The 17,277-nt window shown below is 37.0% G+C and overlaps 1 protein-coding gene and 1 pseudogene across 1 annotated transcript in view; both read right to left on the minus strand.

Moving 5' to 3' along the window:
• Positions 1,446-1,928, minus strand: PONPYGV1R-PS1841 (vomeronasal 1 receptor ponPygV1R-ps1841 pseudogene; annotated as a pseudogene).
• ZNF273 (zinc finger protein 273) overlaps positions 4,233-17,277 on the minus strand; it is a 33,265-nt gene continuing 20,220 nt past the window's right edge. The window contains exon 4 of the mRNA XM_009242753.4: positions 4,233-7,589. Coding sequence (XP_009241028.3) covers positions 6,205-7,589 — 1,385 coding nt within the window. The 3' untranslated portion in view covers positions 4,233-6,204. The remainder of the gene's footprint in view (positions 7,590-17,277) is intronic.

The raw sequence follows: 17,277 nt of genomic DNA on the forward strand, positions 1-17,277 counted from the left end.
AGAGTGAGACTCTGTCTCAAAATATGTGTGTGTGTGTATATATATGTTATGTATATACATATATGTATACATATATATGTATATACGTATATACATATATACATATATGCATGTATGTGTGTATATATATGAAACTCAAATGACTACACAATAAAAAACAAATAACTATTAAAAATGAGTAAAAGGCCTAAGTAAATATTTTTCAAGAAAAGGCATACATATGGCCAACAGATAACATTTAAAAATGCTAAATGTCAATTATTATTAGGGAAAAGCAAGCCAAAACCAAAAAAACCTATGAGATATCAACTCACTCCTGTTACAATTACTCTTATTAAAAAGAAAAAAAAGCATTGGTAAACATACGAAGAAAACGAAATGTTTGCACACTGTTGGCTTAAATGTAAATGAGGACAGCCATTATGAAAAACAAAACAGAGATTCCTTAAAAAATTTAAAATCAAACTATTGTATAATATAGCAATTCCACTATTGTATATATATCCCAAACAAAATCAGAATGAAGAAACATCGGCACTTCTATGTTGTTTGCAACACTCTTCACAATGGCCAAAACATGGAATCAACAGTTCAATATCTAATGAGTAAATAAAGAGAATGTGGTGTATGTACACAATGGAATACTATTCACCTTTTAAAAAGAAAATTGTATTATTTTCAATCACATGGATTAACCTGAAGGACACTGTATTAGTTGAAATAAACCAGGCAGAGAAAGATTAATCTCACAATTTCACTTACACATGCATTTTTTTTTTTTTTTTTTGAGACGGAGTTTCGCTCTGTTGCCCAGGCTGGAGTGCAGTGGCGAGATCTCGGCTCACTGCAAGCTCCGCCTCCCGGGTTCACGCCATTCTCCTGCCTCAGCCTCCTGAGTAGCTGGGACTACAGGCGCCCGCCACCACGCCCGGCTAATTTTTTGTATTTTTAGTAGAGATGGGGTTTCACCGTGTTAGCCAGGATGGTCTCGATCTCCTGACCTCGTGATCCGCCCGCCTCGGCCTCCCAAAGATTACAGGCGTGAGCCACTGCGCCCAGCCTACACATGCGTTCTAAAAAAATTAATCTCACAGAAGTAGCAAAATGGTGATGACCAGATGCCAAGGTATTTAGAAGAAAGTGAGGTTTGGAAAGATGTCTGTCAAAGAATACATAATTATAGTTAAATAAGAGGAATAAGTTCAAAAGATTTTTCTGTACAGCACGGTGACTATAGTTCATAATAATGTATTTGTATATGCTAAGACAATACTGAAAAAATGAAAGGTGCTAAGAAAAATGCTAAGAAAATGTGAAGTGCTCTCACCACAAAATGTTAACTATGTGAGGTAAAGCATTAACCTGGAATTAAGCATTTGACATTGTATATATACTTCAAAACATGTTTTACAGAAAAAAATGCATTTTATGTCACGTCAAAAAATCCATTTTTAAAACATTATAGAAAGATAACAATGTTTCAAATACTGTGTCTTTTTCATAAACTTGGCTGAATAGTATCAAAAATACTTAGTTCTTGTGTGGTTTTTGTCATCTGTCATAATCACAGAAACTCTGATATTTAACAGCATGTTCTGGACCCAGTACAGTCCATGGGAAAAGCCAATGTACTTTAGGGTTTTTACTTTAAACTTGGGGTACCTGGAGTTTCTGGTACAGATGGTAATGGTATGAAAGACACTAAAAGGGCAGGTGTTGCTTATGGTCCCATGACACCACTCTGTGAACGCAGAAAACAAATTTGCATGCAAAAAAATAGAAAACGTTTTAATTCAAAAGTTGCCCTGATCTCCAAAAGTTTTCCAGAGAAAATGACCAAGGAGTTGGCTACAGATAGGTGACTTAAGAATAAAAACTGTAGACTGAACTTCACCAACCAAAAAAATATATACATACTAAGAAAGTGAGACCGGGCGCAGTGGCTCACGCCTGTAATCCCAACACTTCGGGAGGCTGAGGTGGGTGGATCATCTGAGGTCAGGAGTTCGAGACCAGCCTGGCCAACATAGTAAAACGCTGTCTCTACTAAAAAGTACAAAAATTAGCCAGGCATGGTGGCAGGTGCCTGTAATCCTAGCTACTCAGGAGGCTGAGGCAGGAGAACAGCTTGAACCTGGGAGGCGAAGGTTGCAGTGAGCCGAGATTGTGCCACTGCACTCCAGCTTGGGTGACAAGAGTGAGACTCCATCTAAAAAAGAAATTCCTCCAAATTGTAATATCAATATGGAAAAGAAATACTATTCCAAATTTCAAGTCAACAGAAGTCATTTTATTATTTTGCAATGTTTTACAGTCACACTTAAAAACAGATTCTGTGTGAAAACGTTACTCCCGCGTTCAAATGATTCTCCTGCCTCAGCCTTCAAAGCAGCTGGGACTACAAGTGCACACGACCACAGCTGGCTAATTTTTGTATTCTTACTAGAGACAGGGTTTCACCATGTTGGCCGGGCTGGTCTCGCACTCCTGGCCTTAAGTAATCCACCCAGCTCAGGCTCCCAAAGTGCTGGGATTACAGGCATGAGCCACCGTGCCCAGTCAGATTTACCATTAGCTCTCTTAAACATTTAATTTCTGGCCGGGCGCAGTGGCTCGCACCTGTAATCCCAGCAGTTTGGGAGGCGGAGGTGGGCGGATCACCTAAGGTCGGGAGTTCACGACCAGCCTGACCAACATGGAGAAACCCTGTCTGTACTAAAAATACAAAATTAGCCGGGAGTGGTGGCACATGCCTGTAATCCAAGCTACTAGGGAGGCTGAGACAGGAGAATCAAACCCGGGAGGTGGAGGTTGTGGTGAGCCAAGATCACGCCATTGCACTCCAGCCTGGGCAACAAGAGTGAAACGTCATCTCTAAATAAATAAATAAATAATAAATAAATAAATAAATAAATTTCTAACACTTTCTAGCAAATTTTATATTTGCCACACTTTGTGTAAGAATCTAGTAAGCTTTTTTTTTTTTTTACAAACAGTTAAAAACAATGCTAAGTGATTTAATCCTCTCACCTGTGGACAGTGTATGCCTTTTATCTTAATTAACGATCTGAGAGTTATATTGATAAGCAAACTCACCAATTAAAACCAATTTTTCAGTGCACTAAAAATACCAAATTTCTCATCAAAACTTACTAAATTACCATGTGAAATGACATGGCATAAAGACAACAGCAAGAAAACTGTAGCCATAACAGAAAAAGAAGAGCTGTGATGCATACATTGTTGGAAAACACATAAGACAAACAAAACTGAATATAATTAGAAAATAACCAGAATTTCTGTTTAAATTCAGCAGAATTCAGCTTTGCAGCCCGGAAAAAAAAAGTCCTCTCCACCTGAAGAATCAGTGTTACTGTTTCACCATTGATATATTCCATTTCTGACTTGAAGTTACAAACTAACTTCAACAGGAATATTTATGTCTTACTATGGAGCATCTGTTATAGAGCAAGCACTGTCATGTTTGTCTGCTGTTTATATATAACAGCATCCTCATGACTCAAGAAGCCTCCCTAGTACTTACCTGAACAAATTCAATAAATAAATAAATTTACTTACGTAAATTATGAAAAGTGAAAGAAAGAATAACTTTAAAAAAGTAGGCTTACATAGGGTTCTCCAATTAAAAGAACAAAGGGCAATGTTTTAACTAAATAAATAAAATATAACTTAATAGACTAATAGTAGAATTACATCTAAAAATTACTTTTTGTGCACTACTAAATTTTATAAAAAGTCATTGTTGTAATCCCTGACCAGCTCATATAATACTTCATAAACTGTAAAAGAAATTGTAAGAAAAAAGAAATGTATGGCTCTACCATGAGTACCAGGCAAGTAAAAACAGAACATCTGCATGGGGAGATTCTGAACCATAAGCCATAATATTTTACAGTAATGAATTCAATACAAAGCAGAGAGTACAGATTTGCTTTCAGCATTTTTGAGGTTGTTAGTTTTCTAATAAATTAGTCACCTTATTAAAATGATTTTTGTTCCAATATTGCTGTTTTCTTCTGAAAACAAGCACAAACATACTCACACAAGCACACTTACTCTACAATTTTCTTACACTTAAGATTTATCTTTAAAGTAAAATATATGTATATTTAACTCTATGTAAATCAAAACTAAGTCTTTATATGTTTGCAGGCAAAGAGGCCACATGTTAGAAGAAAAATATATAACAAATTTTTAAAAATATTCAGGACTCAGAAATGTATGTATTTTTATTTATACTTTTGTAATTTTTATTATGACCATAAAAATAACCCTGTAGTCTGTAACAATTTAGTTGTACATTTTAAAATAAAAGCAATACAAAGGATAAATGCTAGTAATGGATACCTCATTTACTCTGATGTGATTATTACATATTATATGCCTGTATCAAAACATGCCATATACAACATAAATATAAAAACATACTATGTACCCATGAAAAATAAGAACAATAAATTTAAATAAGAAAAAAAATAAATGTAAAACCTGTGGGAATATTCTTTAACTTATTTGCAGTTTAAAGCCACTGGCAAAAGAGATTACTAAAAATGTTAGTCCCCTATGTAACCAAATAGTATATTGCTATCATCTTTTACCTACACCATTGAGTAAGGTGAGGTAGGTTAAAGTTTGTGGCATAATAATGCTTCACTGAATGCACAATAGTCTTAACATGTAAACATGTTTAAAAATCTAAGTTCATACATAATCTAAAAATTTTGAAATGTACTGCATTATGAAAAGCACAATTCATAAAATAATTGAATTTTAACTAATATTAAAAATTTTTTCACTATAATGCAGAATATTACTCTGAACACCTACCTCATGCATCACTCAATATTATCAGTTAACCACAAGAGCCTCTCTACTTAGATTTTCATCATGCGTCTTTCATTTTAATGTTCTTACTCTTCCATAGAAAAGGTCATAAATAATGCCCACCTAATAAAAAAAAATCTCATATCTTTGATGCAGCAACAGTTGATCACATGCTTTCACATGTGAATACAATAGGAATGAAGAAAAAACATGGGCCAGGTGCAGTGGCTCATGCCTGTAATCCCAGCATTTTGGGAGGCCGAGGCGGGCAGATCACCTGAGGTTGGGAGTTTGAGACCAGACTGACCAACATGGAGAAACCCTGTCTCTACTAAAAATACAAAATCAGCCAGGCATGGTGGCACATGCCTGTAATCCCAGCTACTAGGGAGGCTGAGGCAGGAGAATTGCTTGAATCTGGGAGGCAGAGGTTGCGGTGAGCCGAGATCACACCATTGCACTCCAGCCTGGGCAACAAGAGTGAAACTCTGTCTCAAAAAAAAAAAAAAAAACCTCAAAACCAAAACCAAAAAAAACATGAATTTGAGAGTTGAATTACATTATTATTCACTTTTCAAAAAACCTGTAATTTTTTCCAAAGAAAAGTGTACTCTGAATATAAATATACCTCTGCAAAAAACTTGTTCACTATTAGTTATCTACCAACTTTTGTTTTGGATAACTTTCTGTACTCAGCACTCTGATTTTGTGTAATGTCTGAAGTGTCAGTATCTTAGATATCCATACTGTGAGTTCTCTGATATTTATATAAACCTAATTTTGGATCTTTTTTTCATATTTACTGCTGCATTTGCAAAAATATATTTTAGTGTAATTCCTCTCATGTTTTCTAAGCTGTTGTTGAAAAAAATATTTTTCCAAATTCATTACACTCATAGGGTTTTTCTCCAATATAAATTTCCTGGTATTGAACAAAGTTTGAACAACTGCTTCAGGGTTTTTCTCTAGTACAAAATGTGTACAATAAGATCTATCATACAAACAAAGGTACTACAAACCTCTTTGTACTTTTAATGTTTCTCTTCAAAATAAATACTCTACTGCACTTTGCAGGCTTATATTGTCTGAAAGATCTTTTGACAGTAATTTCATTGATAATGCTTTTATTAAGTACCAACTCGCTGATGTTGAGTAAGATATGAGCAGATATTAATGTCTTTTCCATTCTTTATACAATTTTTCTCAAGTATAAATGCTTTCCTGTGCAATAAGGTATGAGAATTAATTAAATGTTTTGTCACATTTGTCACACTTCTGGGAGTTTTCTCCAGTATGAATTATCTTACATACAATCAAGTGTGACAACCACTTAAAGGCTTTGTCACATTCTTCACATTTCTAGGATTTCTCACCCGTATGATTTCTTTTATGTCTAGAAAAGTTTGAGGTGTTGTCAAAAGCACTGTCACATCTTTTAGGTTTGTATGGTTTCTGTCCAGTATGAATTTTCTTATGTCGAGTAAGGTTTGAGGACCGGTTAAAAGCTTTGCCACATTCTTCACATTTGTAGGGTTTTTCTCCAGTATGAATTCTCTTATGTTTAGTAAGAGTTGAGGACCAGTTAAAGGCTCTGCCACATTCATTACATTTGTAAGGTTTCTCTCCAGTATGAACTCTCTTATGTTCAGTTAGGGTTGAGAATGCTCTAAAGGCGCTGCCACATTCTTCACATTTGTAAGGTTTTGCTCCAGTATGAATTATCTTATGTTTAGTAAGGGTTGAGAATACACTAAAGGCTTTTCCACATTCTTCACATTTGTATGGTTTCTCTTTAGTATAAATTCTCTTATGTTTAGTAAGAGTTGTGGACCGTTTAAAGGCTTTACCACATTCTTCACATTTGTATGGTTTCTCTCCAGTATGAACTATCTTATGTCTAGTAAGGGTTGAGGACTGGTTAAAGGCTTTGCCACATTCTTCACATTTGTAGGGTTTCTCTCCAGTATGAATTCTCTTATGTTTAGTAAGAGTTGAGGACCAGTTAAAGGCTTTACCACATTCATTGCATTTGTAGGGTTTCTCTCCAGTATGAATTATCTTATGTTTAGTAAGGGTTGAGAATATACTAAAGCCTTTGCCACATTCTTCACAATTGTAGGGTTTTGTTCCTGTATGAATTATCTTATGTTTAGTAAGGACTGAAAATACACTAAAGACTTTGCCACAATGTTCACATTTGTAAGGTTTCTCTTCAGTATGAATTTTTTTATGTTTAGTAAGAGTTAAGGACTGGTTAAAGGCTTTGCCACATTCTTCACATTTGTAGGGATTCACTTCAGTATGAATTAGCTTATGTTTAGTAAGATTTGAGAACTGGTTAAAGGCTTTTCCACATGTCTTACATTTGTAGAAATTCACTCTAGTAGCAGTTTTCTTATGCTGAGTTAGTTGTGAAAGTATGCAACATGATTTGCCACATTCTTTACATTTGAAAGGTTTCTTTCCAGTATGTCTTTTCTTATGTGTATTTGAATTTGAGAATTTATGAAGGACTTTAACATATTTATCACATTGAAATATTTTGCTCTGGGTAGTTGTCAAACATTGGTTAAGTCCATTATAACCTCTTTTGTGCACCTTATGCTCATCCACACTTTTACAGCCTTTTCTTAATTGTAAATTCTCATGTCCATATTTTCTATATCTTCTCAGTATCACTTTTTGAAAAGAATCTTTTAAGCCCTGCTTTGGCCAAAGGTCTTGGGCAAAATGAGAACACACAACTGAAAGAAATAAAAGTAACAATTACTCCACTTACTAGACTCAGATGAATATACTTTACAAATCTAACCTATAAAAATATACAAACTACATAAGCAAGATGGTACAGCAAAATACCACAGGCCCTAATTCCTTCACAGACATATCAATGTAACAAAAACATACTGACCAAGATACATTTGTGGAAAATTTATAAATGAGTTAAGTGTATGCAGTGCCCCAGGTGAGCACAATGCAAAGAGCCATATAGAAGGAAAAGAAAAGTCTATTGCAGGTCGGGTGCAGTGGCTCATACCTGTAATCCCAGCATTTTGGGAGGCCGAGGCAGGCAGATCACAAGGTCAGGAGTTCAAGACCAGCCTGACCAACATGGTGAAACCTTGTCTCTGGTAAAACCACAAAAATTAGCTGGGCGTGGTGGCACATGCCTGTAATCCCAGCTACTCAGGAGGCTGAGGCAGGAGAATCCCTTGAATCCAGAAGGTAGAGGTTGCAGTGAGCTGAGACTGCGCCATTGAACTTCAGCCTGGGTGATGAGAGTGAGACTCTGTCTCAAAAAAAAAAAAAGGAGTAAATTGCCAACTCTTGGTTTCTTTTTGAAAAGAGAAGAAAAATAGTGGCACACACTTATTCATTTCAGACTTCTAGGGGCCCTTCCAGACACTGGTTTCTGTCTCTCCTGACAAATGCAAAAGAAATGGTGACATACTATGGAATAACAGTTTGAGTCAGCTGAGACACAAGGTGAATGTTGCAGCAGCAGAGAAACTGCAGTACGACAGACAAGGAACAGGTGTAGCAAGTGATTACTGACTATTAAGAAGAAACATGAACGAACTCCTTTAACTAAAAAACCCAAAAAATTTCAAAAAAGACACATTTTTAGAACATGTTTGAGAAACTACCAAAATCTCTAGCCAAGACAGTTGGTTTCAGACTATGCCAAGACAAAGATACGTTATAAAGTTTGTGATGGGTAGCTTGTTTTTGATGTCCAAATCTCAATAAAAAATTATAATGCATACAAAATATGAAGGCAACATGGCCTCATCAAAAACATTATAAAATTTTCTGAAAGCAACTATTAAAGAATGAAGCTGTAAAAATTAATTTTAAAAATTTAAAATAAATTGAATAATACTCAATGAATTAAATAGGAACACAGACAACTATTGAAAATCAGAAATATGAGCATAAAAACGTGTTAAAAATATCAAAAACAAATTGTTAAGGTAAAATGACAAAAAAACTAAAAAATTTTAAAAGTAGGAAAAACTGATGTAAAAATGAAGATGCTCAACAAACTAGGATACACACAAAGATATTTATAACACACACATATATAAGCACGATTTCAACAGTCACAGGCAAAACAATCTTGGAAGCTGTAAGATGAAAGTGATGTGTCATTTACAAGGATAGTCTTATGAGAAAACCAGTGAATTTGTCAAGAAAATTTTTCAGGCCAGAAAAAAACTGTGTGATATAGTCAAAGTCCTTAAAAAAAAAAAAGCTGCCAAGTGAGAATAATACCATCAGCAAAAATGTCCTACCAGATAAAAAGGAAAAGATCTTCCAAAATAACCAAGTCCTGAAAAAGTATATTGCCACTCCATTTGCCCTACATATCAAAGATGGTGAAAAGGAGTTATTTCCACTGAAAATAACATGATGCAAGAAAACAACACATAATCATATGAAAATACATAACTTTCTGGGAGAGATATGCACATACACAAAAATACTATTCCTTAGCATTATCATAATGGTGTAGTACACATTTAATTATTCTCTAGAATTTGAAAGATAAAAGCATAGAAATTATTATAAACAACTGTTGATGGACATACAACATAAAAAGATATAATTAGCACCATCAATAACAATGTTGAGGGCAGATGTAATGAGGAAAAAACTTTGTATGCAGCCGGGCATGGTAGCTCACGCCTGTAATTCCAGCACTTTGGGTGGCCAAGGCGAGTGAATCGCAAGGTAAAGAGTTCGAGACCAACCTGGCCAACATAGTGAAACCCTGTCTCTACTGAAAAAATACAAAAATTAGCCAGGCATGGTGGCGCGTGCCTGTAGTCCCAGCTACTCAGGAGGCTGAGGCAGGAGAATTGTTTGAACCTGGGAAACACAGGTTGTGGTGAGCCGAGATTGCATCACTGCACTCCAGCCTTGGCAACAGAGCAAGACTCTGTCTCAAAAACACAAAAACAAACAAAAAAAACTTTGTATGCAACTGAAGTTCATTTTTTTTACTAGGTTAAACTATATTGTTATATCTTTTAGAGGTTTTATGTAATCCCCAAGGTACCCCCAAAAATATCTGCATGGATACACAAATAAGAAATGAAAGCATATCAATACAAAAATCGCAAAGACGCAAAGGAAGATAAAGAAAATGAGAGACAAAGATACAAGAATCAAATAAAACAACTAATAAAATGACATTAGTAAGGCTTTCTCCTTCAGAAAATTATTTGAATATATATAATTAACTTTCCAATCAAGAGACATACATTTAATAAAGGGATTTATTTAAAAAATTGAAAAATCGGACAGGTGCGGTGGCTCATGCCTGTAATCCCAACACTTTGGGAGGCCGAGGCGGTGGATCACCTTAGGTCAGGAGTTTGAGACCAGCCTGACCAACATGGCGAAACCCCATCTCTTCTAAAAATACAAAAATTAGCCAGGCATGGTGGTGGGCGCCTGTAATCCCAGCTACTTGGGAGGCTGAGGCAGGAGAAGCGCTTGAACCTGAGAGGCAGAAGTTGCAGTGAGCTGAGATGGTGCCACTGCACTGCTCTAGCCTGGGTGACAGAATGAGACTCCCCCTGAAAAAAAAAAAATTTTGAAAAATCAAGATCCAAGTTGCCTTTCTACAAGAGTCAGCAAAGATCTAATAATAAACAGACTGAAAGTGGCAAGATGGAAGTAACATTCCATGCAAATATTAACAAAACGAGAGCAGCAGACGTCAAAATAGTATTACACAAGCTACATCTTAAGTAACTGTCGTATTTTATAAAATGTACTTTAAGTCAAAACTCCAAAGAGACGAGTAAGGACATTAAACAATAAGAGATTCATGAGACCCTATGACAAATTTTCACGTGCGCACGCGCGTGTCTGTGTGTGTGTGTGTATGTGTGAGTGTGTGTCTCACATTAGGGTTCCAAATATATAAAGCCAATATCAACAGAATTGAAGAAACGCATAGAGAACAATATAATTATAGACTATTTTAATATCCCATTTTCTATAGTAAGAATAAAACAAGACAGAATTTTAGTAAGAGAACAGAGGACCTGAAGGCAGTATAAAACAAATATTCCTAACATAGGTATACAAAACTGAACAACATTAAGATACACACCCTTACTGACAGTTCATACAACTTTCTTCTTGATAGACCACCAAATAAGTCAAAAGAGTCTTAAAAAGTATTTTAGAACTGAAATTTTATGGATTACTTTCCATAACAAAAACGGAATGACAATATAAAACAATAATATTAAAAGCTAACAAGTTTACAAATATATAGCAAATTAAACCACATTCTTTAGCATGCTTTTGTTCAAAAGCTGAAATATTATGAAGATGTCTATATTGCTCAATGTAATCTACAAGATTTAATGCAATGTTTTCTCAATTTCTCATTGCATTTTTGAAGACATAAAAACAGCAACCCCTAAAGTATATGGAATCTCAAGAGACAATAAAGTACCTAACAATCTTCAAAAAAAGGAACAATGTTGGAAGCATTATAGTTTCTGAGTTTAAAACATATTACAAAGCTACAGAATTAAAACAATTTGCTACAAGTATAAAGGTAAAAAAAAAAAAAAAGGAGACTAGTAAAATAGAATGCAGCACATATATATACTTTTACATATATGGTCATATGAAGAGTCATTTTCATACCCATAATTATTATACCATTGCTACTGAAAGCCAATAGGTAAAAGCAATGCAAATTTCTGTCACTAAGTCATTCAGTAGATATGATCTGAAATATAAAAATACTTGGCCGGGCACTGTGGCTCATGCCTGTAATCCCAGCACTTTGGGAGGCTGAGGAGGGCAGATCACACGAGGTCAGGAGTTCAAGACCAGCCTGCCCAACATGGTGAAACGCTGACTCTACTAAAAATACAAAAATTAGCCAGGCATGACAGCACTCGCCTATAATTCCAGCTACTCGGGAGGCTGAGGCAGTAGAATCACTTGAATCCCGAGGGGCAGAGTTTGCAGTGACCCAAGATCACGCCACTGCACTCCAACTTGGGTGAAAGAATGAGAATCTGTATAAAAAATAAAAAATAAAAATAAAAACACACACACACACAAAACAAACAACAACAACAAAACCGGACTGTCACTCAGTTTTCAAAAGCAGAAGATATTCTAACAACTATAACGATAAATCTTGATGACATTATGCAAAATAAAATGAGCCACCACAAAAAGACAGTTTGTATGAGATATATGATGCAGTTACACTCCTAGAAAAAATAGTGTTTGAAAAGTTCCATGAAAATGGGAAAAATTGGTAGTTGTTTAATATGTGTTGAGACTTAGCTTTGCAAGATAAAAACACTTAGTAAAATGTTGCATAATATAATTAGTATGACTAAACTGAATATTTAAGAATATTTATTGTAAATTTTGCGATTTTCTGTTTTTCTTTTTTTAATTTTGAGACAGTCTTGCTGTTTCACCTAGGCTGGAGTGCAGCAGCACCATCTCAGCTCACTGCAGCCTCCACATCCTCAGCTCAAGTGATTCTCATGCCTCAGCCTCCAGTAAAGCTGGGATTACAGGCATGCACCACCACACCTGGCTAATGTTTTGTATTTTTAGTAGAGACAGGGTTTCACCATGTTGGCCAGGCTGGCCTCGAACTCCTGACCTTATGTAATCCACTTGCCTCTGCCTCCCAAAGTGCTGGGATTACAGGTGTGACATGGACTAATCACTTGATCCCAGGAGTATGAGACCAGCCTGGGTAACATGGCAAAGCTCTGTCTCTACAAAAAATACAAAGAAACTAGCCAGGCACGGTGGCTCACACCTGTAATCCCAGCACTTTGGGAGGCCAAGGCAGGAGGATCACTTGAGGTCAGGAGTTCAAGACCAGCCCAACCAACATAATGAAACCCCATCTCTACTAAAAATGCAAAAATTAGTCGCTGTAATCCCAGCTACTCAGGAGGCTGAGGAAGGAGAATCACTCGAACCTGAGAGGCAGAGGTTGCAGTGAGCCGAGATCATGCCACTGCACTCCAGCCTGGGTGACAGAGGGAGACTCTGTCTCAGGGAAAAAAAAAAAAAAAACCAAAAAAACAAAAACAAAGAAACTAACTGGGTATAATGGTACATACTTGTAACCCAGATACTTGAGGGACTGAAATGATAGAATCATGTGAGTTTGGAAGGTTGAGGCTGCAGTGAGCTGTGATCACACCACTGCAAACCAGCATAGTTGACAGAATGAGACCCTATCTCGAAAATAAATAAATAAATACAATTCTTTAAAAAAAAAAGGAAATAGAATGCCAGAGTGACTTAAGAAAAAAGCATAAAATATGCTGCCTACAAGAGACTCATTTTAGCATTGAGTCAAATAGGCTGAAAGTAACCGATTGGAAAATATCTATGTTCCGTGAAAACAGTAACTATAATTGGGTGAGGTGGTCATAATCATATCTGACACAATATGCTTTAAGTATTAGTGGCTGGGCATGGTGGCTCACACCTGTAATCCCAGCACTTTGGGAGGCCGAGGTGGGTGGGTCACCTGAGATCAGGAGTTCGAGACCAGCCTGGCCAACATGGTGAAACCTCATCTCTACAAAAATACAAAAATTAGCCAGGCATGTTGGTGGGGGAGTGCCTGTAATCCCAGTTACTTGGGAGGCTGAGGCGGAAGAATCACTTGAACCTGGGAGGCGGAGATTGCAGTGAGCCGAGATCGTGCCATTGCACTCCAGCCTGGGCAAGAGAGCAAGACTCTGTCTCACAAAAAAAAAAAAAAAAAAAAGAAAAAAGAAAAAAAAACATTAGCATGAGGCAAAGACTGATATTATATAATGGTAAAATAGGTCAATTTACCAGGAATCCATAACTATTATATGTATCTATCTGTGTATGTATGTATAACATCAGGGCTCCAATATATACATAGCAATTACTGACAAAAGTGAAGCAGGAAATACATACCAACATAATAATTGTAGACATCAAGACCCCATTTTCAAAAACAGAAAATTCAAATAAATTAATAACACAAAGAAAACTTAAGGCTAGGTGTGGTGGCTCACGCCTGTAATCCCAGCACTTTGTGAGGCTGAGGCGGGCAGACCACCTGAGGTCAGAAGTTCGAGACCAGCCTGACCAACATGGCAAAACCCCATCTCTAATAAAAATACAAAAATTAGCCAGGTGTGGTGGTGGGCACCTGTAATCCCAACTACTCGGGAAGCTGAGGCAGGAGAATTGCTTGAACCCAGGAGGCAGAGGTTACAGTGAGCCGAGATCGCAGCATTGCACTCCAGCCTGGGTAACAGAGCAAGACTCCATCTCAAAAGAAAAAAAAGAAAGAGAACTTAGACATTATAGACCATATTAATTATTTTGCATATAGAGGAATACCTGAGAGGGGATAATTTATAAAGAAAATAAGGTTTACTTGGCTCACCCTTTAGCAGACTGTACAAGAAGTGTGTGCCAGCATCTGCTTCTGGTGAGGGTCTCAGGAAGCTTACAATCATGATGAAAGGCAAAGACTGGACATATCACATGGTAAGAGACAGAGCAAGTGTGAGGTGAAGGAGCCAGGTTCTTTTAATGAACCAGCTTTCATTTTAATTAGTAAAGTGTAAGCTTTCTGATTACCAAGAGGATGGTGCCAAGCCATTCATGAGGAATTTTGCCTCAGACCCAAATACCTCCCATCAGCTCCCATATCCAACATTAAGGATTACACTGTAGCATGAGGTTTGGAGAACATGGACATTCAAACCATATTATAGATCAACTAGGCTTAACAGACACGTAGAAAACTTACCAGTCAAATGCAAGAGATTACACAATATTTTTATTTACACCTGGTGTATTCTGTTAGGATACATATCAACTCATTTAATTTAAGAATACCATGGTCAGGCACGGTGGCTCATGCCTGTAACCCCAGCATTTTGAGAGGCCGAGGCGGGTGGATCACAAGGTCAGGAGATCGAGATCATCCTGGCTAATACGGTGAAACCCCGTCTCTACTAAAAATATTAAAAAAAAAAAAAAATAGCCGGGCGTGGTGGCTGGTGCCTGTAGTCCCAGCTACTTGGGAGGCTGAGGCAGGAGAATGGCGTGAACCCAGGAAGCAGAGCTTGCAGTGAGCCGAGATTGAGCCAGAGCACTCCAGCCTGGGCAACAGAGCGAGACTCTGTCTCAAAAAAAAAAAAAAAAAGAATACCAGCTAGGTGCAGTGGCTCATGCCTATAATCTCAACACTTTGGGAGATCAAGGTGAAAGAATCATGTGGGGCCAAAAGTTTTGAGACCAGCATGTACAACCTAGAGACACCTTGTCCCTACAAATAATCAAAAAAATTAACCAGACATGGTAGTACATGACTGTAGTCCCCAACTACTCAAAAGCCTGAGGTAAAAGGATCACTTGAGCCAAGGAGGCTGAGGCTGCAGCCAGTGAAAACATGCCACTGCACTCCAGCCAGGATGACAGATTAAGATCCTGTCTCAAAACAACAAGTATAGAGGACCAAAATTATACACTGTGTTTTCTGACCAAAAATGAATGATACTAGCAATTAAAAGCAAAAGTAAAACTGGCAAATCTTAAAATATATGAAAACAAAATACTCTTCAACATATTTTTGCTCAGGGGTCAAAACATTAAATTTTTTTAAAATGTCGGCCAGACATGGTGGCTCACAGATGTAATCCTAGCACTTTAGGAGGTCGAGGTGGGTGGATCATCTGAGGTCAGGAGTTTGAGACCAGCCTGGCCAACATGGTGAAACCCAGTCTCTACTAAAAAAAAATACAAAAATTAGCTGGGTGTGGTGGTGTGAACCTGTAATCCCAGCTAATCAGGAGGCTGAGGCAGGAGAATCGCTTGAACCTGAGAGGCAGAGGTTGCAGTGAGCCGAAACTGTGCCATTGCACTCCAGCCTGAACATATAAATTCAATATAATTTCTAGAAAAAATCCCAATAGCACAGATTTTACAGAAATATTGTTAAATTTTGATTATGAACTGTAGTCAAATATCCATGAAAAAGAACAAACAGGCATTATACTTTCTGATTTCAAAACATATTAAAAGATACAATAACCAAAACAGCATGGTACTGACACAAAAACAAACAAACAGATGAAAGAACAGAACAGGGAACTCAAAAATGAACCCTTCTGTATATGATCAAATGATCTTCCACAAAGTTGTCATGAGCACAATAGAGAAAAGATATTCTCTTCAAAAAATAATGTTGAAAACTGGATCTCAACACTGATAACAGAAGATTGGATTATTTCCTTGAACCATATATGAAAAATATTTTAAATAAGATACTTAGAAAACTGGTCAGATGCGGTGGCTCACGCCTGTAATCCCAGCACTTTGGGAGGCCGAGGCAGGAGGATCACATGGTCAGGAGTTCGAGACCAGCCTGGCCAACATGGTGAAACCCTGTCTCTACTAAAAATACAAAAATTAGCCAGGCGTGGTGGTGCACGCCTGTAATCCTACCTACTCAAGAGGCTGACGCAGGAGAATTGCTTCAACCTGGGAGGCGGAGGTTGCAGTGAGCCAAGATCACGCCACTGCACTCCAGCCTAGGTGACAAAGCAAGACTCCATCTCAGAAAAAAAAAAAGATACGACATCGGTCTTGGCACCATTTTCTTAGCTATGACATTAAATGCATAAGCAACAAAGGTAAAGCATTAAAAAATTTAACTACACTATATTTCAAAATTTTTGCACATCAAAGAAAACATTCAATAACGTGACAATGCCTCTTACTAAATGGGTGAAAACATTTGCAAATCACATGTGATGGGAGTTAATATTCAGAATATATAAACAACTCTTAAAGCGGAAAAATAAAGTTGAATAACTTGATTTAGAAATGGATGAATAATTGAATGATATTTTCATCAAAGAAGATACACAGGCCAGGCACAGTGACTTGTGCTTGTAATCCCAGCACTTTGGGAGTTCGAGGCAGGAGGATTATTTAAGGTCAGTAGCTCGAGACCATCCTGGCCAACATGGTGAAACCCCGTCTTTACTAAAAATACAAAAATTAGCGAAGTGTGGTGGCGCACACCTGTAATTCCGGCTACTTGGAAGGCTGAAGCAGGAGAATCGCTTGAACCCGGGAAGGCTGGAGGTTGCAATGAGCTGAGATCATGCCACTGCACTTCAGCCTGGGCAACAGAGTCCATTTCAAAACACACACATACACACACACACACACACACACACATACACACACACAAAAATGGGGAAAAGAATTTGAAAGGACACACAAAATTACTAATTTATAGAGAAATGCATAAAAATCACAATAAAAAACAAAATCATCTCACATCCAACAGAATGGCCACTACTAATTCTTAAAAACATCAAATCTGTTTACCATTTTTATTGGAAGATA

The sequence above is a fragment of the Pongo abelii genome, chromosome 6 (genome assembly GCF_028885655.2).
Source record: "Pongo abelii isolate AG06213 chromosome 6, NHGRI_mPonAbe1-v2.0_pri, whole genome shotgun sequence".
Lineage (NCBI taxonomy): Eukaryota > Metazoa > Chordata > Mammalia > Primates > Hominidae > Pongo > Pongo abelii.